Here is a 22,564-nt window from a genome sequence, read left to right as displayed (position 1 = left end):
GCATTTTTAGAGATGCTGTCCTTTAGATGAGATATTAAACCAAGTCTTCCTATTCAGATAGATGTTATCATAACCACTCTGGGACACTACCCCGTGCGAAGAGCTCTATATAAATGCAAGTTGTTGTTGTTGTTTTCAATCCCATTGCACTATTATAAGAGAGGGCAGCTTCTTCTGGTGTTCTGGCCAACAATCCTCTAGATAATGCTGATCGTTCACCTCATAGCTGTTTGTGGGATATTACAAATTTGCTGCTGCGTTCATCTACAGAAATACAGTCACTATCTTTTACAGTAAAGCTCTATGAGACATTTCAACATGGTAACGTACTCGTGGAGTCCTGTAGCTCAGTGGTTAGAGCACTCGCTTTGCAAGCGAGAGACCTGAGTTCAATCCCCGGCAGGTTAGGGCGAAACCTTGGGCAAGTTTCCTTACTCCACACAGAGCCTAATAATAATCCCTCCAAAAAACCCCAAACAATAATAAATTGGTCATTTTCAATCTACGACTGTTTATGGGACATTGCTGTGCGCAATTGGCTGCCGCGTTCGCCCACAAATATACAATCTATTCACTTTACAGTATATTCTGTGAAGCGCTTTGGGACGTCCTCCCGACGTGAAAAGCGCTATATCAAATGCAAGGATTATTATTATTATTATTATTATTATATCAAATGCAAGGATGATTATTATTTCTCCTTGCCCTTGCCATAACACAACCGCATAGTCAGACTTGCCAGAGTCTTCTATTTCATGGAGTGGATGGAGGTGATTGGCAATTGCTTACTGAAACCAAATTCGAACCTTTACATTAATGCTCCAGGAATTTATTACTGTGGATTAGATCTTTGTTTGTCTCTCTTTGTATCTCTTTGGAACTCCATCCCACCGTCCCTTTGCCTCTCTCCCTCTCTTGCCTCCTTCAAAACCCGTCTCAAGACCCTCCGCTTTGACCGTGCCTTCATTCACCCTCCACCCCCTACCCTCGCTGCCCTCCACCCCTCCTGATCCCAACCCCCAGCACGGGTCCGATTCCCTGACTATCCAGTACCTTAGGATGTTCTCCCGACATGAAATGTGCTATATAAATGTAATTTGTTGTTGTTTATTGTCATCTATTTTCTCTCTTTGCTGCCCACCTGAAAGTATAGTGTGATTTTGACAATCCCGTGGAATTCTTAGAGAAGTCATTGACTCTCTGAGATATTGTGGCCCATTTACTGTGGTTGCTGATAGCGTTCATTTTGAACTAAGGTAAGTATTTTTGAAGTCAATTAATTATTTTATCATGCTGTTTCAGTTAAACATGATCAATCTACACCTCAGATTTTTATCTTCACTGTGTGTTCATTACTGTTCACTAGAAAACATAAGCAGAGGAAACATTATTCTTGCTTATTCTTCCTGAGATGCTGGATGTGAATAATTGGATGTGAATAATTCCAGTTCACTTTGAATCAGATGTATTGGCAAACCCCATAGAATCAAAGAATTTATAGCACACAAAAATGGCAAGTTAAAATGCTTTGATTATAAAATAACTCAGCTGGATAATTAGGTAGTAAGTGAATATAGATGCCATAACTTTCAAAATCCCTGTCTTCCAGACAATTGCACACAGCAGTGTCCCACAAACAGTTGTGGATTGAGTGACCAAATTATTTTTATTTATTTATTTTGAAGGGATTATTACCCTGGGAAAAGCGATCCATCAGTCGACTAACAACCGGTTTCCTACTTACTGCTGGGTAAACAGAGGCATGTGCACTAAGGAAACTTGCCTAAGGTTTCACCCTGCTGGGGAAATCTTTCGTTGCAGTGATTGCTCCTGATCGGTATTCATTGAATTAGTGACAGACTGAGCGTTCCTTAGGGGACTTTGAGTGGCAAATGTACACAGTCTTCTATTCCCTGTGTTTAGGGACTGTGAGAAACATAGTTTATCACTGAACTAAATTTTCCATCAACTACCCTGGGGAAACTGTGCCACTGGGACTTAATTTTACTAAGTAGTTAACAGACTTAAGTAGGATTGTCTCTTAAAATGGAATTAAATAAAGCAGCTTAAGGCAATTATACAATTATTTGTAAATTAAATCAAATTTGCCTCGCTATAAATGATCATGGTTTCTGCTCTGCCAACTTTCTGTGTTTTCCTTATCGCAGTTTGCCAGACATTGAAAAATCTCTGATTAGTCTAACCTAACTGCATCACTAGCTATAACTGCATCATTAGATATTATTGTATGTGAAACACAGTGCAAGAATTGGGATTAAAAATGTTGTGTTGGATTTAAATAAAACATTTCATCTGGAGTCCTATAGCATATTGGTTAGAGCACTCGCCTCGCAAGCAAGAGGATCTGGGTTTGATTCCCAGGTAGGGTGAAACCTTAGGCAAGTTTCCTTACTCCACACGCCTCTGTTTACCGAGCAGTAAGTAGAAAACCCGTTGTTAGTCGATTGGAGAATTGCTTTTCTGGGATAATAACCGCTTCAAATAAAAAAGTGGAAAATAAATGTGGTCATTGAATCCACGACTGTTTGTGGGACGCTGCTGTGTGCAATTGGCTGCCGCATTTCTCCCACAAAATATACAGTCAATTCACTTTACAATATATTCTGTGAAGCGCTTTGAGACGTCTCGAAGACGTGATAAGGCGCAATATCAAATGCAAGGATTATTATTAGTATTGTTATTATCTGACGGAGCTGAAAGTATCTATTATCTTTACTTCTGGAAAAATGCACCCATTGGTTCCTCTTTAGTTTTTTTATACATGGTTTCCATGACAATACATCTGAAGTAGTTATTTACAGGGTTTGTGCCACAACAAACATACGTTCCTCATGCCTTGAGGATGTCTGCATTAACCTTCTCTTCGGTTTCAGACCTGATTCACGTTAGAATACTCTGGGGCTTTCTCTCAGTGAATCTTCTGTATTCGTATTTGTCTGGACAATCTTTTTATTCAAGTAATCAGAGAGAAATGTTAATCGTGACAAGATTAACTAATATTACTACTCTATGCAGAAAAACACTGTTATTTTCTAAAATATACTTGTCAGAAGGCTTGTCTAAGTGTTTTAACACTGCATAACAAAGGACTGAAATTCTCTAAATTTGATAATGTGTTATGAACCACCACAAAATTCACTCCAAAGAATGAGGAAACAAACTGAAATGATTGTTTAAGATATTCCCATATATGAATTAGAAGAAAAGGATCATTTATATTTTAAGTAGATTTTGTCTGTTTTAGAGTTACTGTTCTCTCAAGTGAGTTATTCGCAAGTATACGTTTTCTTCCCCAAATTTATTTTTTCCTCTGTAAATTCTCCGCAACACACCTCTTCTAAATCGTGCAGTGGCAAGCTAAATGGTTTTAACTGGTTAGGCTCCAGTTGTACCCCAACACGTACTCTGGGGTCTCCAAACCTTGGCTCTTGCCAACCTCTGCCTAATACGTTTTTGAATTAGGTAAGCCAGATGTGTTCCTCCAGGGAGAGAGTGCAGATTCCATTCCAACAACCTATCTCTGGGATTTCCATGTGTAGCGCAGAATTCTCAGCTTGGTTTGGACCCTCTTAAGCATGGTGATGAATGCCGCATGTGTCAGACACCTGGCTGATCAAGAAAATAAAAGTTGTGCACTGTTCTGTGAACGAGGAGGACAGAGAGATTTAAATGCTCCCATGTCTACTGTTGCCAAGGCAGCTCTGTAACCAGGTGTTGGGTAGTGCAAAAGGCAGTAGGAGTGATATGGCTTGCGATTTCCCCTTATTCCAGTGTAGAAGCACTTTTCCACAGCTCTGTTTAGTTTTATAATCTATCAATTTGATGAGCAAAAAGCACAAGGCACTCAGATTTGAATGATGCCAAAGCAAATCGGAGATAAATGTATGAATGTTTAGCGATGAGCTTCATTGGCAAATAGCAAGATCAATACAAGTCCAATTTTCCATTTTGCGATCAACACATAATAAATACCAAGGTTGGCTTCCTTACAAGATTATGTGAAACTAGCTGTACCCGTTGCAGCTTTGCTTGCAACCAAAGGATCCAATATTGAATGTAGATTGACACATAGACAGACCCACAGACAGACATTTTGTTTAGACATTGATACTCAGTTGGAAGGACTCCTGTGGGAGAACTCCTTTTGAGAGGATTCAATGGGAGGACTCCTTTAATATATTTTCTCTCTCAGTCTCTCTCTGTCTCTCTGTCTCTTTCTCTCAGTGTCTCTCTCAGTATCTCTGTCCCAGTCTCTCTTTCTCTCTCTCTCTCTCTCTCTCTCAGTATCTCTCTCCCAATCTCTCTCTGTCTCCCCCTCTCCCAGTCTCCCCCCCTCTCTCTCAATCGCTCTCACTTTCTCACTTGGAGTCCTGTAGCTTAGTGGTTAGAGCACTAGCCTCACAAGGAAGATAACCTGGATTCAATTCTCGGGTAGGGCAAAGCGTTGGACAGGTTTCCTTACTCCACACATCTCTGTTTACTTAGCAGTAAAATAGGATCCCGGTCATTAGTCGGATCTCTTTTCCGGGCATAATAATCCCTTCAAAACAAAAATAAATAATAATTTGGTCACTCAATCCACAACTGCTTGTGGGACACTGTTGTGCGCAATTGGCTGCCACGTTTCGCCCACAAAATATCCCGTCAGTTCACTTTACAGTATATTCTGCGAAGAGCTTCGAGACGTCTCGAAGACTTGATAAGGAGCTATATCAAATGCAAGGATTATTGTTATTACAAATTTTGACAAATAGAAACAGAATATTTTAAATCTCAAATTCAATTTGAACAAAGCCGAATAAAGACAACGTGGATGATGGGTCTGCAAATCGTTATGTGTGCACATTCTGTTTAGTTTTAGCTTTTGGAAACTTGTCACCAGTTCTTGTTCACTTGCTGTTTTCTTGACTTATTAGGACATCTTGTTTTATTCACATGACAAGTGCCTGGAAACATTTTGTAGTGTTACCCAGGAGATTCCTTAGAAGGGGAATAACTGCTAGGGTATTCCTACCAGGCGTCATCTTCTCTTCTACCAGGAAAGCTCAATGACACAGGTATTTCCCTTGTTTATAATTTCTTTAGATCGACATTGGCTGTGATTCAACATTAAGCAAAGACATTTGTGCAGCCATTTTATAAGCTCCAAACTTCACACAATAATAATAATAATCCTTGCATTTGATATAGCGCCTTATCGTGTCTTTGAGACATCTCAAAGCGCTTCAATAAACAGGCTTACATTTCTATTATCAAAATATATATGGTAAAATTAGAATTTGGTTTCTTTTAAATTTAATATATGTTTTTCTCTTTGTAATTTCTCCAATTTATCTCTGTTTTGAGGAAAAGAACCGAACCTTTTCTGAAACCTCTATACCCAATCACATGCTCAACGTCTAACGAGTGCATCTTCATTCAATTACGATAATACTTTTATTATCTTGCCTTACATAAATCTAAAGCAAAGCGTTTATACTTCTCTTGCGGTTATGTTGAACAGCAAAGATTAAATGAAATTTGATACAAAGTAAAATATTAAGGGCCTGGTAAAGAGTAAGGTTTCTAATTTGGGACATAAATATACAAGAGTGGTGCAAATCTATAACACTTCGCAACACTATTTACACTTTGTATTTAAGAATATTTAAGAGATAACAGTATTATGAGTTGGATACCTTCAGGGAAACAAAAGATGATTTTACCCCCATCCCAATGTGAATTGAAATATATATTTATATATATGTATTTATATATCATCTAATGTGTGTCGAAAAACTACACAGCAAGATAACATAATTTAATAGCTGATTTAATAGAGGTAGAGTAATTATTCAGAGGAACCAGTTCCCTCGTGTTCATAATACCTCATCTTGTGGGTTTATCGTTTGCTTGGCATTTAGAAACTATTACTTTTCTTGTGAAGTCAGTACCAACATATATTGCTTTTAATTTCCTCGGTCAGTAATGAACCTACTGATCAGTAAAGCTATATAAGCAGTACAGTGAGTGACAGCTCGAAAAGGTACTATTAAGTCTCATGTTGTTTTTTAAATACACCGACCAGAATTTCTGGCAGCGAGACAGCGCAAGAGTTTGGGACTTTGACTCAAATGCCAAATAGTCTTTTAAGACTTTAATACTTTGCGTTTTCCAGTTCAAGAATCTGTCATATTCATTGGCGGGGACACAAAAATACGGTCTTATTGAAGTCCAGATTTGTTCTGAGTTGTTGAAAAATGAGTTCATTAGAAGTTCCTATCATTATATAAAAACTTCAATTGTTTGTTTTTAAATTCAACACATTTTCTTCAGTTCTTACTAGGGAATTTTGGCCCAGGATGCATGATAATTGAGCTGCGGAGACTGACTGCTTTGTTTTGTAGTTAGGGAAAGAAACTGCAGAGAATCCCATTAAATCTGCTACTGACTTGAAGATAATACTTCCCAGGCTTCAACATGGGTGTAAATCAGCAGTGAAGGTTTCCCAAACATTTCTCTAAAAGAGCAAATAGTCCTATAAATACGTTGGAGGATCGAAATGATTGCAGTCACAGTACTGAAAAAAGTACTGAAGTACTCCAAGTACTGAAATAATCTGCGCTTTGTGTTGGATACGAAATTCTGCTGCCAAATTCCTGAAAAAAATTGCAAAACAAAATTGCAATCCTGAAAGCTTTTTGCCTTCCAAATTTTGTATTTTTTCTCGGTCAAGAAACAGGTTGAAAGCAAACAAATTGGTCATCTTTGTGATGTTAAGTTTGCAATCACTCTTTCTTATAACATACGACCAGAGCAGCAAAACTTAGCACTACAAAACGCTACCCCACATGAAAGCCACTGCATATATTCTGTGAAGCACTTTGACGTGTCTCGACAATGTGATACGGCTTTATATCAAATGCAAGGATTATTATTATTATTATTACATAAATGCAAGGGGTGGTTGATGCAGGAGAAGGCAGCTTTTAGATATTATGTTAAAATAAAGTTTTCTCACTGTGAGCATATCATTTACAAATGGTTTTTTTCCCCCTCCGCATAAACAGGGGGAATACTGTGAGCAGCAAAACCATTGCGGGCATTTCCCTCGGTGACGTAACAGGCATTCATTGATGGATGGTGACAGGTTAAAATAAGGAGGACTCATTCAGGGGAACCAGCGTACATGGATTGGAACAAAGATGCAGGGATGGTCCATGTCACGCGAACACAAAATAACACAAAGACAGAAAGCATTGGTTGTTCAATTGGTTTTGGAGTGAATAGGGAAATACAACTAATCTCCTTGCAAGCACGCACGCACACACGCACAATGAAACTAATATTGTGAGTATAGTGTGAGATTGAGAATGAGGAAGCGAAAGTGAGATTCACCATTGGCAAGGCTGTGCTTCCTGCACTTACTCATTGCAAGAGCACAAGATTGGTCTGGGTGAAGAGATCTCTTTAGTCCATCTTTGATCTCATCCCTCCAGAACACCCACCCTACCTTCTCCCCGATTACTGCATCAAGCTGCAATTTCCCTCAGCTCCTCTCAGGAAGGAAAAGCTGAGAGCAGAAACTCACTGAACCAGAAATTTTGACACCAACCCACTTCCAAACACAATATCTCACAGCACTGTGATAGAGTGCTTGACGTGCTATATTACATAGCTCACATGAGTCCAAGAGGAAATAAATGGCCTAGATCCTTCCTAATGCTGAGCAAAAATAGAAAGCAGTTGTTACCTTTCACACAGAGTAGTCAACAACCGTAGCAAGTTATCAGAAAATGTGATAGAGAATAGGATACTGGAATTGTTGAAGAAACAGTTTGATACTGCATTGGGAAGAGGGTAAAATGGTTATTCTTGAAACATCAAATCAAATAATAATATTAATGGCAAAAGGGTCTTCTTCATCCATTGTTGCTTTGTGATCTATTACTGTTTACTGGGTCTGAGGTGGTTTAATGGTTGTTAGTCGATTAGCACGAACAATAAGATTCTAAAACCGATACACTCATCAGAGAAATACAGCCCTTAATCAACGGGCTTCTCCAGTTCTGCCAGCATCAGGAATTGTGGTGAGTTCAATTTTTTTTATATTCATATGTCCCCGGATTTGGTTTACAAAACATGGTCACCTTAGTATATGAGCAACTACCAACTTCAACTCGGTGAGGTGACTGGCCTTCCTTGTATACTGTTACTTCTCAAGACTCTACGATTCTACAACAGTACCTTGAGAGAATTCAGCCTCTTCTATTGTTGTCCTTAGAGTCCTAAGAATGGTGGGACCAACAGTGCAAGTGCAAGCACAGCTCTGTGTTCAGACCAGTCAACGCAAGCAGCCCACCAGGATAAGTGCCTCATGAAAAGATCTTAAATGCAGAGACAACCAACTCTACCCCAGGTAGGGTTTTTCTGAACTTAAACGTTGATCTCCTGTCAATTACCATTGCTGAAACGTCAGACAGAGGCAGCCCACAAGGCCCTACATGTTGTTTGAAGACAAAGTCCAACCTTCGTTTAATAAAACTTTGCATCTGTTTGCAACTGTCAGAGATATAATTGCTGTGTGTAATTGGCTGCCGAGTACCACATGAACAACACTTTTAGAGTAGGCAATATGTTTTGTCCACAAAATAAACACTTCATCCACTTTATAGCATATTCTGTGAAGCGTTTTGAGATGTCTCAACGACATGATAAGGCGCTATATCAAATGCAAGGATTATTGTTATTATTAACATATGATTTTGTGAGTTGCTAGAATAAAGGTTCTGTTGTTGGTTGTAAAGGATATCATCCTTCAAATATGTTTACCCCAATATCCCGACACTTGGTACTGTGTTTACGTGAGAGTGATTTGCCAAAACAAATTGCAAATTATACTGCTCACTGCTTAAATTTTATTTTTTAATCTAATGTGGCTCTACCCCTAAATTATCCCGACTCTAAGACTGCCACTTTGCAAGAGTTAATCCTACATTCATTTTGTACCTCTGTGTAAACATTTTGTAAAATGAGACAAAAGTTGGCCATTACAGATAAGTAAATTCATAAACATTTTGAAGACCGGTTGTGCATCAATCAACAGGTTCTGCAGTTCTCCATTAGTATTAAGGCATGAAGAGAAACAGAATTCAAAATGCTTGTGTCTGGACAGCTTTAGAATACCAGATACAAAGTCAGACTGCCAAACTCCATAAATTGGATATTTTACAGAAACTAAAGTTCAAATGATAAATAAGCATTCGTACAAATTATGATCACAGCTCTGTGAATAGTTTGTGCACTACAGAATATGTTTTTTTTAATCTATCGGATATCTAACACATGTAGAAACCCATCATCACGCTTAAGAATATCCAAACCAGACTGAAAGTACCACATAAATGTACCACATTTGCATGGAAATATGCCTTGTCAGGAATCCTGTGCATACTCTCTCCCCTGCTTACCTAATTTGTTCCAGGGATACACTGGAAGTAGAGTCGAGTTGATTCCCTGTGGTAGCCTCATTGACCTAATATTTTAGCTAAGCAGCTCTGCAGTACTCCCGGACAACGTTGATGATTGATCAGCCTGCCTCGCTCATCAGTGGGATTTTTAAGGATAGACCTGAGAGTGGGGGACAGGATTCTTCACAGTTGTTAGCTGATAACCTTGCAAGCTATCATAAACCTTGCAAAGTCAGGGATTAGGACCCGAGTGGGGCTGGGTGGGGGTTTTGGGATCAGGGAGGGTGGAGGTGCAGAGAGCGTAGGAGGGTGGCTGAAGGCACGGTCAAAGAGGAGGGTCTTGAGGCGTGCCTAGAAGGAGGTAAGGGAGGGAGCGAGGCAAGGAGAAAGTGGGATGGAGTTCCACAGGGTGGGGACAGAGAGGCTGAAGGGCCGACTGCCGATGGTGGGGCGATGATGATGAAAGATCCTCTGATACTATTTGAAAAGATGAGGGAATTTCTGCATACTCCAGGTGACAATTGAAGGATCTTAATAGCTGTTTGTGAGACACTGCTGTGCCCAACATTTGGCTGTCCCTTTCACTTACAAATTCACATGCTCGCACGAAGTGTGTGCTCGGAGCCTCTCAGTGAACTGGAAGACTATTGATCCTATCTCACACTGGTTGCTAAAAGTATTGTTCATCTTGTTACTAATGTGCAATGGGACAGAAAGAAGAAACTACTTGCATTTTTTTTGGAACCTTACCAGGTCTCAAAGCACTTTGAATATAATTACGGTGAATTGTAATGCCTTTTTTTTTGGCATATAGGCAAGCGTTCCAGGACGCTACCCTACGTGAAGGGCGCAATATGAATGCAAGTTGTTGTTGCATTGGCTAACGCAGCAGTCATTTGTGCCAACCAGACTCCCAAATTAGCCATGAGGTGAATGACAAATCAATCTGGAGGAATGTTGGCCTGGACCCCCCCCCAAGAATATATTGTTCAAATGGATCTTTAATCGTCCACTTGAACAGACGGACGGGACCCGGGTCAAGCAGGAAATCGCATGCATGGAAAATCCCATTGCAAACGATTAAGAAAGAGATCACTAACTCCAAGAGGCCATCCAATGCATTTAGGGGCTACGGTAAAAATGGTTTTGAACTGGAGTGACGTGTTCAATGAATGATTTTTTATTGGAAATGTTTCGGTATTTTCCAGATGCCAACCTGGTTCAGTTGTGGGACTTTTCATTGCATTTAGTGGAAGTGATTGAACTGCTGGATAACATTGTTCCAATGAACAAGTGAGTATCCAATATATTATTACATGTGAGGTCTCAGAGCAGCAAATGACATTTCAATACTCAAAGGGGTTCAATGCCAAGACGAAGAGACCCCATTTGCAGAGAAGCTGCTCGTTTAATCCGGAGCCAACTGGACACTGTAAAAAATGAACTCAATTTTCTCACAACAGCTCCGCACATTCATTCTGAGTGCGAGTGAGTGTTTGAATGCACATCAGAGAGAATTCCCACATCATGGGGATGTTTTGAGAAAATCAGCGAAAGCGCAGTCTTGTTTTAAGTTAATTTATTAGCACTTTTCATCACATTCATCTGTTATTTTCCACAGCAAAGAATCGCCCAGAGCTTGGATTAGAGTCTCGCTCTTGCACACACGTTAGAAGCAAAAACCTTGCACTGTCCTTTTAAATCACTGACCTGTCTGAATTTTATATGCATATATATATATATATATATATATATTTATGTTTATTTTTAAAAAACACTGCACCCAGAGGAATAGCATTTTTTTTTATTGACCAATGCAGCAATTGGGAAGTACACACGTAAACACGTCAAACAAACACACACAAAAACAATTACCTTTGAATAAATAAGTACAGATGTCAAAAGAACTACAGATGTATCTGGAAACAAAACACATTTGGTTTAAACTACTGTACCTGAGCCCTAAAGGACTTGTCTTTGCGGGTGTGTGTGTGTGTGTGTGTCAGTCTGTCTGTCTGTCTGTCTGTCTGTGTGTATGTGTGTGTGTCAGTCTGTCTGTCTGTGTGTGTCAGTCTGTGTGTGTGTGTGTGTGTCAGTCTGTCTCTGTGTATGTGTGTGTGTCAGTCTGTGTGTGTGTGTGTGTGTCAGTCTGTCTGTGTGTGTGTCAGTCTGTGTGTATGTGTGTGTGTCAGTCTGTGTGTATGTGTGTGTGTCAGTCTGTCTGTGTGTGTGTCAGTCTGTGTGTATGTGTGTGTGTCAGTCTGTGTGTATGTGTGTGTGTCAGTCTGTGTGTATGTGTGTGTGTCAGTCTGTCTGTGTGTGTGTCAGTCTGTCTGTGTGTGTGTCAGTCTGTGTGTGTTTGTGGTGTGTGTCTGTGTGAGTGTGTCAGTCTGTCTGTGTGTTTGTGGTGTGTGTGTGTGTGTTTGTGGTGTGTGTGTGTGTGTGTGTGTGTGTATGTAAGAGAGAGAGAGAGAGAGACATCCACAGAGGACCACTAACCACTGGAGATATTGCTTTCAAACATAAAATAAACAGCACTTGACGTCAGAGAGAGAGAGAGAGAGAGAGAAGGAATAATCATTATTACTCATCCGGAGCTGCTTCATGTGTGTGTTTCCCAAATCCTTTTTATTTCTGGATTTGCAATTTGCCGCAGACAGTTTGCCTTCACCTTTAAATCCTCTCTCTCTCTCTCCCTCTCTCTGTCCTGTTTCTCTCTTCGTTGCCCTTCGCATTCTCTCTCTCTGTGTCTGTCTCTCTGTCTGTCTGTCTCTCTCTCTCTCTGTGTGTCTGTGTCTCTCTCTCTCTCTCTGTGTCTCTCTCTCTCTGTGTCTGTCTCTCTGTCTGTCTCTCTCTCTCTGTGTGTCTGTGTCTCTCTCTCTCTCTGTGTCTGTGCCTCTCTCTCTCTGTGTCTGTCTCTCTCTCTCTCTGTGTCTGTGTCTCTCTCTCTCTGTGTCTGTCTCTCTCTCTCTGTGTCTGTCTCTCTCTCTGTGTGTCTGTGTCTCTCTCTCTCTGTGTGTCTGTGTGTGTCTCTCTGTGTCTGTCTCTCTCTCTGTGTGTCTGTGTCTCTCTCTCTCTGTGTGTGTCTGTGTGTGTCTCTCTGTGTCTGTGTCTCTGTGTGTGTGTCTGTGTGTGTCTCTCTGTGTCTGTGTCTGTGTGTGTGTGTGTGTGTGTCTGTGTGTGTCTCTCTGTGTCTGTGTCTCTGTGTGTGTGTGTGTGTGTGTGTGTGTGTCTGTCTCTCTCTCTCTCTGTGTGTCTGTGTGTGTCTCGGTGTCTGTGTGTGTGTCTGTGTGTGTCTGTCTCTCTCTCTCTCTGTGTGTCTGTGTGTGTCTGTGTCTCTGTGTGTGTGTGTGTGTGTGTCTGTGTGTGTCTGTCTCTCTCTCTCCCTGTCTGTGTCTCTCGCTCTGTGTCTGTGACTCTCTTTGTGCCTGTGGGTCTGTGTGTGTCTCTCTCTCTCCCTCTGTGTGTGTGTGTTTGTCTCGCCCACAAACACAGCTTTGTTGGGGTGTGTGTGTGTGAGTGTGTGTGGGGTGTGTGTGGGTGTGTGTGTGTGGAGGGTGTGTGGTGTGTGTGTGTGTGGTGTGTGTGGAGGGGTGTGTGTGTGTGTGTGTGTGGTGTGTGTGTGTGTGGTGTGTGTGAGTGTGTGTGTGGTGTGTGTGGAGGGTGTGAGTGTGTGTGTGTGTGGGTGTGTGTGGTGTGTGTGGAGGGTGTGTGTGTGTGTGTGTGGTGTGTGTGTGTGGAGGGGGTGTGAGTGTGTGTGTGGTGTGTGTGGAGGGGGTGTGAGTGTGTGTGTGTGTGTGGAGGGGGTGTGAGTGTGTGTGTGGTGTGTGTGGAGGGTGTGTGTGTGTGTGTGGAGGGTGTGTGTGTGTGTGAGTGTGTGTGGTGTGTGTGGAGGGGGTGTGAGTGTGTGTGGTGTGTGTGGTGTGTGTGGAGGGGGTGTGAGTGTGTGTGTGGTGTGTGTGGAGGGGGTGTGGTGTGTGTGGAGGGTGTGTGAGTGTGTGAGTGTGTGTGGTGTGTGTGGAGGGGGTGTGTGGTGTGTGTGGAGGGGGTGTGAGTGTGTGTGGTGTGTGTGTGAGTGTGTGTGTGGAGGGTGTGTGTGAGTGTGTGGTGTGTGTGGTGTGTGTGGAGGGTGTGTGAGTGTGTGTGTGGTGTGTGTGTGTGTGTGAGTGTGTGTGTGGTGTGTGTGGTGTGTGTGTGTGAGTGTGTGTGTGGAGGGTGTGTGTGAGTGTGTGTGTGTGAGTGTGTGTGGTGTGTGTGGAGGGGGTGTGAGTGTGTGTGTGTGAGTGTGTGTGTGGAGGGTGTGTGTGTGTGTGAGTGTGTGTGTGTGTGTGTGTGTGAGTGTGTGTGGAGGGGGTGTGAGTGTGTGTGTGGAGGGTGTGTGTGTGTGAGTGTGTGTGGTGTGTGTGGTGTGTGTGGAGGGGGTGTGGATGGTAGAGTTAATGTAGCCGCAGAAGCCGCTGACCGAGCAGCTCTGACGCTGAATATTTAATGTCTGGGGATGGAGACGGCTCCGGAGAGTTTGGAGAACGGTGTGAGTGGTGTGACCGGGAGGTCAGCAACAGCACAGCTCAGCAAAGACTCCCCACACAGCCTGACCCGAGCCCCCCCCTCACCATCCTCATCGCCGGAGACCTCCGGGAGTCACAGTCAGAGTCAGCCTCGCAACCAGTTCCCAAGCCTTGCTCTCCCTCTGGCTTAACCCCCCCCTCCACCTCCTCCTCTTCCTCCTCCATCACCTCCCCATCGCCCTCACCGCCTCCCTGGTCCTCTCCCTGCCCGAGGATGAACGACATCAACGTGGCCGGGGAGAACTCGCTGGATTCCATGGCAAGGGGGCGGCTGGAGCAGGACCAGGACCAGGTGCCTTCCGAGGACAACCGCTTGGAGTTGGAGTTCTTGGCCAGGAACAGGTCGGAGCGGGTGATCGTCAACATCGCCGGCCTCAAGTACGAGACCCAACTGGGTACCATCAACCAGTTCCCGGACACCTTACTGGGCGACCCCCAGAAAAGGATGAGATACTTCGACCCCTTGAGGAACGAGTACTTCTTCGACCGGAACCGCCCGAGCTTCGATGGCATCCTGTACTTCTATCAATCCGGCGGGAAGATCAGGAGACCGGTCAACGTCTCCATCGACATCTTCGCCGACGAGATCCGCTTCTACCAACTGGGCGCCGAGGCCATGGAGAGGTTCCGGGAGGAGGAGGGCTTCATCAAGGAGGAGGAGAAGCCTCTGCCCAAGCAGGAGTTCCAACGCCAGCTTTGGCTGCTCTTCGAGTACCCCGAGAGCTCCAGCCCGGCCCGAGGCATCGCCATCGTGTCCGTCCTGGTCATCGTCATCTCCATCATCATCTTCTGCCTGGAAACGCTGCCCGAGTTTCGGGACGAGAGGTACAACCTCGTGGGCCCCAATGGCACCCACATCTCCTCCATCCACATGAGCCTGACCGACCCCTTCTTCGTCATCGAGACCACCTGCGTGGTCTGGTTCACCCTCGAGCTCCTGATGAGGTTCTTCGCCTGCCCCAGCAAGTCGGTGTTCTCCAGGGACATCATGAACATCATCGACGTGGTGGCCATCTTCCCCTACTTCATCACCCTGGGCACGGAGCTGGCGGAACAGCAGTCAAACGGCCAACAGGCCATGTCCCTGGCCATCCTGAGGGTCATCCGGCTGGTCAGGGTCTTCAGGATCTTCAAGCTGTCCAGGCACTCCAAGGGGCTGCAGATCCTGGGCCAGACCCTGAAGGCCAGCATGAGGGAGCTGGGCTTGCTCATCTTCTTCCTCTTCATCGGGGTCATCCTCTTCTCCAGCGCCGTGTACTTCGCCGAGGCGGATGAGCCGTCGTCCTTCTTCTCCAGCATCCCCGATGCTTTCTGGTGGGCGGTGGTGACCATGACCACCGTGGGCTACGGGGACATGAGGCCGGTCACCATGGGGGGCAAGATCGTGGGCTCGCTCTGCGCCATCGCCGGGGTGTTGACCATCGCCCTCCCGGTGCCGGTCATCGTGTCCAACTTCAACTACTTCTACCACCGGGAGACGGACAACGCGGACCAGGGCAGCCTGAACGACGACGACGACAGCGCGGAGGGCAGTTCCTCGGAGGAGATGAGGAAGAGTAGGACATCTCTGGGCAAAGCCGGGGCTTTGGAAAATAGCGAAGGTATTAACAATGGGGCAGGGGCCAACCTGAAAGCCCTGAGCCCCCCGGACATCAGGAAGTCCCTCTACGCTCTCTGCTTGGACTCGAACCGAGAAACCGACTTCTGAGGGTTTGTCCCCAACACCCAACTGTAGGGAACCCAAACCACCAGGACATGTCCATCTGTGGCAAAAACCCTAGATGCTTTCTCTGTAGAACATTTTTTTTTCTCTCAAGGAAAGAACCGTTATGATTATTATTATTAATTATTATTATTATTATTATTTTTTAAACCCCCCCCTCCTCCCCAACCCCCCAAAAAAAAGGTTTGGAACTAGTTAGAGAGACACAGAGAGAGAGGGAAAGGGAGGGGGGGAGAAATTAACGTGGATTTTTATATATATAAATATATATACATGTGTGTTTGTGTACCATTTTGGGTTGTGCTTAAAAGAGAAGGTTATGTCAAGGACGTCAGGCGTAGACTTTGGTGCAGTTTTGTAATTCCAGGAAAACACAGAAATAACCCATCCATGTTTTCTTGAAATCTCCCAAAGTGCTATCATTCACACTTTTTTTTTAACAAAACCCCCCCTCCAAAAAAAAACAACGAGAAGTCCAATCACTGTCCATAAATATGATTACAGCTCTGTATTGTATTTGTGATGCCTTCGAGTCATGAAAGAAAGGAAAAAAAACCAAAGGGAGAAGTTTCTTTCAATTGACTTCTATTTCCACAGGTGTTTTTTTTTTGGTTGTTGGCTTATTTTTTTTTGGGTGGGGGGCAGGAAATTAGTCCACTTTAATGCTGTGGTCGAGAAGGAAACTCGTGGACCTCTTGTGCAGAGCCTCATCTTTGCTTTCAGATTTATTTTCTCAAAAGTTTTAGGTTTTGTACACACAGAGAGAGGAGTATGAACACATGAGATAAATAGGCAGAGTGGTGAATGTCAATGCAAAGCTTGTGGTTTACACTGAGAGAGATTCAAACAGTATTTGTTGTGCAGTCACTCCTAGAATTGGACAAATGTGAAACAGTCCCTTCAGTTAGTTTGGCAAGTGCTTCAATCATGATGAACAGCAAAGCTGGACACAGCAATGCATCATTCTGTTTACATTATACGTTTCAATGCCTTCATAAAAAAAAAACAATGGACTGATTACAACACGTTTAATTAAATTGAACTTTTTATTTCCTTCAAAATCGCCAGGAGAGGTGAAATGTGCATTCTGGATTTTTATACAAACATTTTCTACATTTGGAATGGAACCAGACACACTTTTCCATCGACGACGTTTCTGTTGCAAATTGCAAACGTGTAAATTATTCCTGAAAAAGTCTTGCAAACGAGCTTCCCTGCACAAAGGTGCAAAGGGGTTCATTGGGTGATCTCCATCTGCTCACAATATGTGAAGACCTAAGTAAATGTACTGTGTAATATTATTGCTGCAAGACGGTGGTGTTGAAATTAGTGCACATTTATCTTGACCAACAATGCTGCAACACTGAGCTCGAAGAGAACAAGTGAAGATTTGGAGTGGAATCGTGACCAGATGTGAACTGTGAAGTTACAATGAAAATGCCAGAGAGAACAGGGGGAAAAAATATGATCAGTATGTTTGGACTGGGGAGACCTCAATGATCACCAACTCTTTTGGATTTGGTACTCACATACTCATCATTTACCCTTTGAAAATGCTCAGAAGAAGTGGACTCCGTGGGGCAACACTGTAAGAACTTGCTTTTGAGTAGTGAGGGACAGTCTTCCAATTGCTCAAAATCAGCAACTTTTAATCAAAAACCCAGAAAGGAGTGAATTGGCGATTCCTAGTTACTGAACTGAACTGAGTCTGACAGCAAACGTGTCTTCAAACAAACAGTCTATGTTGTGACCAAATCAATACCTGTTGCTGAAGGATGACAGGTTAGTTCTTTTGGTTTATTTTAAGTAACTCGTGTTGGATTTAACGTGCAATTGCATGACTGATGAATGACATGCCTGATGAATGACATGCCTGATGAGTGACATGCCTGATGAATGACATGCCTGATGAATGACATGCCTGATGAATGACATGCCTGATGAATGACATGCCTGTTGAGTGACATGCCTGATGAATGACATGCCTGATGAATGACATGCCTGATGAATGACATGCCTGATGAATGACATGCCTGTTGAATGACATGCCTGTTGAATGACATGCCTGTTGAATGACATGCCTGTTGAGTGACATGCCTGTTGAATGACATGCCTGATGAATGACATGCCTGATGAATGACATGCCTGATGAGTGACATGCCTGTTGAATGACATGCCTGTTGAGTGACATGCCTGTTGAATGACATGCCTGTTGAATGACATGCCTGATGAATGACATGCCTGATGAATGACATGCCTGATGAATAACATGCCTGTTGAGTGACATGCCTGTTGAATGACATGCCTGTTGAATGACATGCCTGTTCAATAGCAGCATGATTCATCCTTGGCAAGTGAACATCATATGTGAATCTCAGTGAATATGGGCGAATATTCCTGTTAATCGAGTGCTCTCCAAAGTTGAAACATGGATAAAGCACATGCTATTTGCAATCTGTGGCATGGACACAACACTCAGCCCAACCCAGCTTGTTGGTAGTGTTCAATGTCAGGATAATCACTGGGTGCTGACATGCAGCAAGGACTGAAGAACAGAGAGCAAACGTGCAAACATCATGGGAGCTCATTAGAACACAAGCTGCTGAACTGGGTGACAGTGGTTTGAGTTAGTAGGTGGGCTCCTACTTCTTGCTGCTTATTATGGAGTGAAAACACATTCCTCTCGATGTTTAGGTTTTTCTCTGGGCTGCAATCAACTTTAAGCAGTTTTGTGGAAGGGATGCAAATATGATGTGCTTTCATAATCCTGATATTCACATTTTAAGACTTCCTGCTTTCTTTTTAAGTGAATATTACTCGAAAGAAAAATAGAAATGATTAATTATTCATACCCATTGAAGAGAGAATGATAGGCTGCGAGGTGTATAATCTAAGGTATTTTCTGTACAGAAAAGGGGGGCATTTGGATCTGTGCCACTGCTACTTGTTTTTCTATAATCATTATTATTTTTCTCTCTTTTTTAATTAATCCCAGTTTTTCAGCATTTTTCCCCTCTACTATTAATGCTTTACCACTCATTTGATTATCTGGCTCCCTTGTGAACAATCTTATTGATCCAGCCTCAATAACTACTTGTGGTAATGAATTAAAAATGGGTTTCATCAAACTCACTCTGAAGATCCCACTGATTTCCTCCTTTGAAAGAATTTCATTTTGACTATTGTTTTCTCAGTACAGAAGTGTACAGATGTGCACAAATCATCTTCGGTAAAGATCTGAAATGAATCCCGTCTGTCAAATGTTTTTTTTGTGAAACGGTTTGAAATGTATTTTTTGATATTTATTTGAAATGATAATAGCTTTGTGTATTTGAGTAATGGAAATCCCCGGTCATTTTCTTGAGTGCCCTGACACCTTTTACCTCATAGCGAATCTGTTTAAGATGCACCTGTGTGTGTTTGTTTATTTGCAATTGTTCATCATTGGGTAGTTTGTTCCCAGTCTCAGTCCACTCCACCATCTGAGGCCCGAGATGCTGGAACTCTCTGCCTCAATCCCTCCGCTTTGTCCCTTCCCTGTCTTGTCTTCAGATCACACCTGAAGACTTTCCTCTTTGACCTTGCTTACGATCACCTCCCCTGTCTCCCTGGCTCAACGTCAAGCTCGGAAACTGTTTAGCACTCCGAGGCTCTCCCAGTGTGAAGCGGACTATATAAATGCAAGTTGTCGTTGTCATAATTGAAATCCATTCGTGGCTATGGATTCAGATTGCTGACTATTCATAGTAATCAACTGTCTTGTTACTAGATGTCAGCCTGGTTTAGTTGGTAAACGCTTGCTTCTTAGTAAGATAGCTGTGGGTCCCAAAATGCACAGTCACTACACTTTATGGAAAAATCCTGTGACATGCTTTGAAACATCCTTCCCCAGTGAAAGGTTCGATATCAAATGCATGTCACTTATTATTATTACTATGTTGCATGTGGTGTGTTTGGTGTTTATTAGCCACAAATACATTTTCAAGGAATGTGTTTACAGGGACAAGGGTAAACATGCCTCTGTTTACCTAAAATAAGCAGGAACCCAGTTGTTAATCAATTGATGGATCACTTCCAGGGCTAATAATCTCTTCAAAAATAAATAAATAGTAATAATTTTCTCACTCAATCCACGACTGTTTGTGGGACGCTGCTGTGCGCAATTGGCTGCCGCATTTCGCCCACAGAATACACAGTCAATTCACTTGACAATATACTCTGTGAAGCTCTTTGGGATGTCTCAACGACGTGATGAGGTGCGATATGAAATGCAAGGATTATTATCATTATTGCATTTTTCATTGAACAACAAGAAACTGCTAAGAATGTCTACACTTTAAACTGTTTGATTTAGACCTTATTGTGTGCATAACATCCATCAAAATATTGTCAGTAAATATTTTTTTGCCCAATTCAATTATTAATACTAATTTAACATTTCTGCATTTTTTATTAATAAAAAGTGTGTGGATTCATCCATATACATATAAATATTTTCTAAAAATATGGTCTTTGTCTTATTGGCCTCCTTCAGTTGTTTGAGGTGATGTTCTCTCAATCTTCTGGCTATGCAGATTGTCAGGCGTTTGCGTGGCAGTAACACAGATTGATATTCTCTCCTTGTTATCTTGCAGTAAAGTTCTTTGCCTCTACCCGCTGTCTTTTCACAATAGCTTGGGTTTTATCTCCCGACTTACCATGCGGGGAATCATGTTAGGGGGAGAGAAAAAAGGGAATTCCCAATAGCTCTGTGTTGCAGCTTTTCAATGTGCCGCAACGACAGACAACCACATAAATACATTATTCAGTGGGACGCTGTCATATTCAGCTCTATGCTGACCTCAGATTACTATTCGCTCCATCTGTCTACAATTTAATGCCCCAGATATAAATTCACAGTCCCAGTTTGTGCCTGGAAACATACAAATGCAGCTGAATCAGAAAGGCTTAATTATTCGTAAACATACACGCATTTATTTTTGTTTGAAAAAACGATCACCATAATTTGGTTGAAATTATTTGTTGTCCAGCAAAATATACTGTGAGTCAATGGATTAAGGTTTCTATTGGATAGCTTTAGAATATATGACTTCTCAATGTAGGGTTGTTACATCAGCGAGTCTTTAGGCAGGATAATTTTTTTCAGCTGCCGGGTAATAATGATAATAATCCTTGTAATTGATATAGTGCCTTATCACGTCTTCGAGGCGTCTCAAAGCCCTTCACAGAATTTACTGTAAAGTGACTCTATATTTTGTGGGTAAAAAGTATTGCCTACTCTGAAATTGTTGCTCGTGTGGTACAAACTGAATGACTATTCAATCTTCAGCAGAGCAGAGAGTGTGCATTCCATTTCCCCCAAATAATTGCTGTTTACACACCATAAAAATATGGAAATAATTAACGTTTTTATACTTTCATTGCTCGCATTCTCACTTGATGAATATAAATCAAATGCAAGGATTATAATTTTTATCAATAATTAAAGTTAAGTGTTACTTAATATTTGAGAAACCCTCCCCCTCTCCACTTTGCTGTTTTTCATTCCTTTACCATTTTTCTCGCTAACAATTTCATTAACCTTTTCTATTCCATTCCGTGCTGCCTTGCTCTCCACTCCTATTTCCCATTCTGTTTCCCTCGCTTCATTCCTGTAACTCAGTCTTTGCCACCCGGTTCTGCTATAAATAAAGAAGAACATGTTAGTCATGGTGCGATATGGTAGTTATAAAATAGCCGTTTGTGACTTCACAACGCTTAAGGAATGAAGCCACAAGTGTTTCGATTTGAGTTCCATCAAGTAAGAGTTGTAACCTTTAATGTGTAAACTAATACTGGTGTTAATCGTTGCGGCATTGGACATTGTGGCCAATAGTAATCAAAACCATTACTTATCCAGGAGTATTTACTCCTAACTCCATCATATCACACTGGTGATAGGCCTGAAGTTCACAAAGTGTGGAGGTTGGACTGACACAGATAGTGGTACACTGGTTGAATACAACAAAACATATGAGTAAAGCTGATATGTTGCTAACTGGTGCTCCATTGCTGCGATATATGGGTCGGCCAGGTTTAATGGGAAACACTGGCCAGGCTTGCATTTGAAAACATTGCAACTTTCTACATGACTGTGGCAGGTATTTATTTCTTGTTTATACTGTGTTATACAAATTGATGCAAAAGTAGTGACATATCAGTTCACTTCAAAAATGGCCTCTCATTCTTGGGCAGTCCAGGTTATTACTGGGGCGATGTAGCTTGTTGTTAAAGAGAAAAAGTTTCAAATTAAAAAAAAAATTGTGTGTGTGTGTGTGTGAGGTATTATGTATGGGAAAGATGAAGGGGTGGGTGAAATATTCTGCAGGTTTTACGTCATTACTTTTGGATTTATGGATTATCCATGCAACATTTTCTGTTCTGTAAAGCGCTTTGAAATGAAAGGCTCTAGAAAAATGTAAATTGTTCTTGTAATTAAATAGGTTGAACCACGACTATATATGTATAATATCCAGTTACATTTTGTAAAAAAANGCTACACTGGAGTGCACAGTACAGACTGGTTCTGTTTGTCTCTGTGGCAAAATCATACTGAGTGACAATTCATTAGAAAACCCACAGTTTTTGGAGCCAATAGAACTGAATGCTGTAAGAGAACACTGTAAATTTACAGTACAGAGAAATGTGTCTCATCTCAATGAAAGCACAATAACATGACTAGACAGACTTCTACTACACTGTATGACAGCTTTTTCCCTGGCCATTAACACGTTTAGAATGCCTAGTTTACGTAAATCTATGCC

At 42.2% G+C, this 22,564-nt stretch overlaps 1 protein-coding gene and 1 long non-coding RNA gene across 2 annotated transcripts in view; both read left to right on the top strand.

Moving 5' to 3' along the window:
* Positions 1 to 14,289: 14,289 nt before the first annotated feature.
* LOC103185588 (potassium voltage-gated channel subfamily A member 5-like) lies at positions 14,290 to 15,746 on the top strand. Its single transcript, XM_007904183.2, has one exon. It carries the CDS (start codon positions 14,295 to 14,297, stop codon positions 15,744 to 15,746), a length of 1,452 nt encoding a protein of 483 aa, XP_007902374.2. The 5' UTR covers positions 14,290 to 14,294.
* Positions 15,747 to 16,257: 511 nt separating this feature from the next.
* Positions 16,258 to 22,564, top strand: part of LOC103185567 — a 66,284-nt gene continuing 59,977 nt past the window's right edge. Inside the window, exon 1 of the long non-coding RNA XR_488651.2 lies at positions 16,258 to 17,543. This is a non-coding gene — a long non-coding RNA (uncharacterized LOC103185567). The remainder of the gene's footprint in view (positions 17,544 to 22,564) is intronic.

This window comes from Callorhinchus milii, unplaced genomic scaffold (genome assembly GCF_018977255.1).
Source record: "Callorhinchus milii isolate IMCB2004 unplaced genomic scaffold, IMCB_Cmil_1.0 Scaffold5, whole genome shotgun sequence".
NCBI lineage: Eukaryota > Metazoa > Chordata > Chondrichthyes > Chimaeriformes > Callorhinchidae > Callorhinchus > Callorhinchus milii.
Note: the sequence above shows the minus strand (reverse complement) of the source record. Positions and strands in the feature narration are given on the sequence as shown.

Coding starts and splice junctions, on each gene's coding strand:
- LOC103185588 (XM_007904183.2), top strand. CDS start 14,295: ATGGCAAGGGGGCGGCTGGAGCAGGACCAGGACCAGGTGCCTTCCGAG.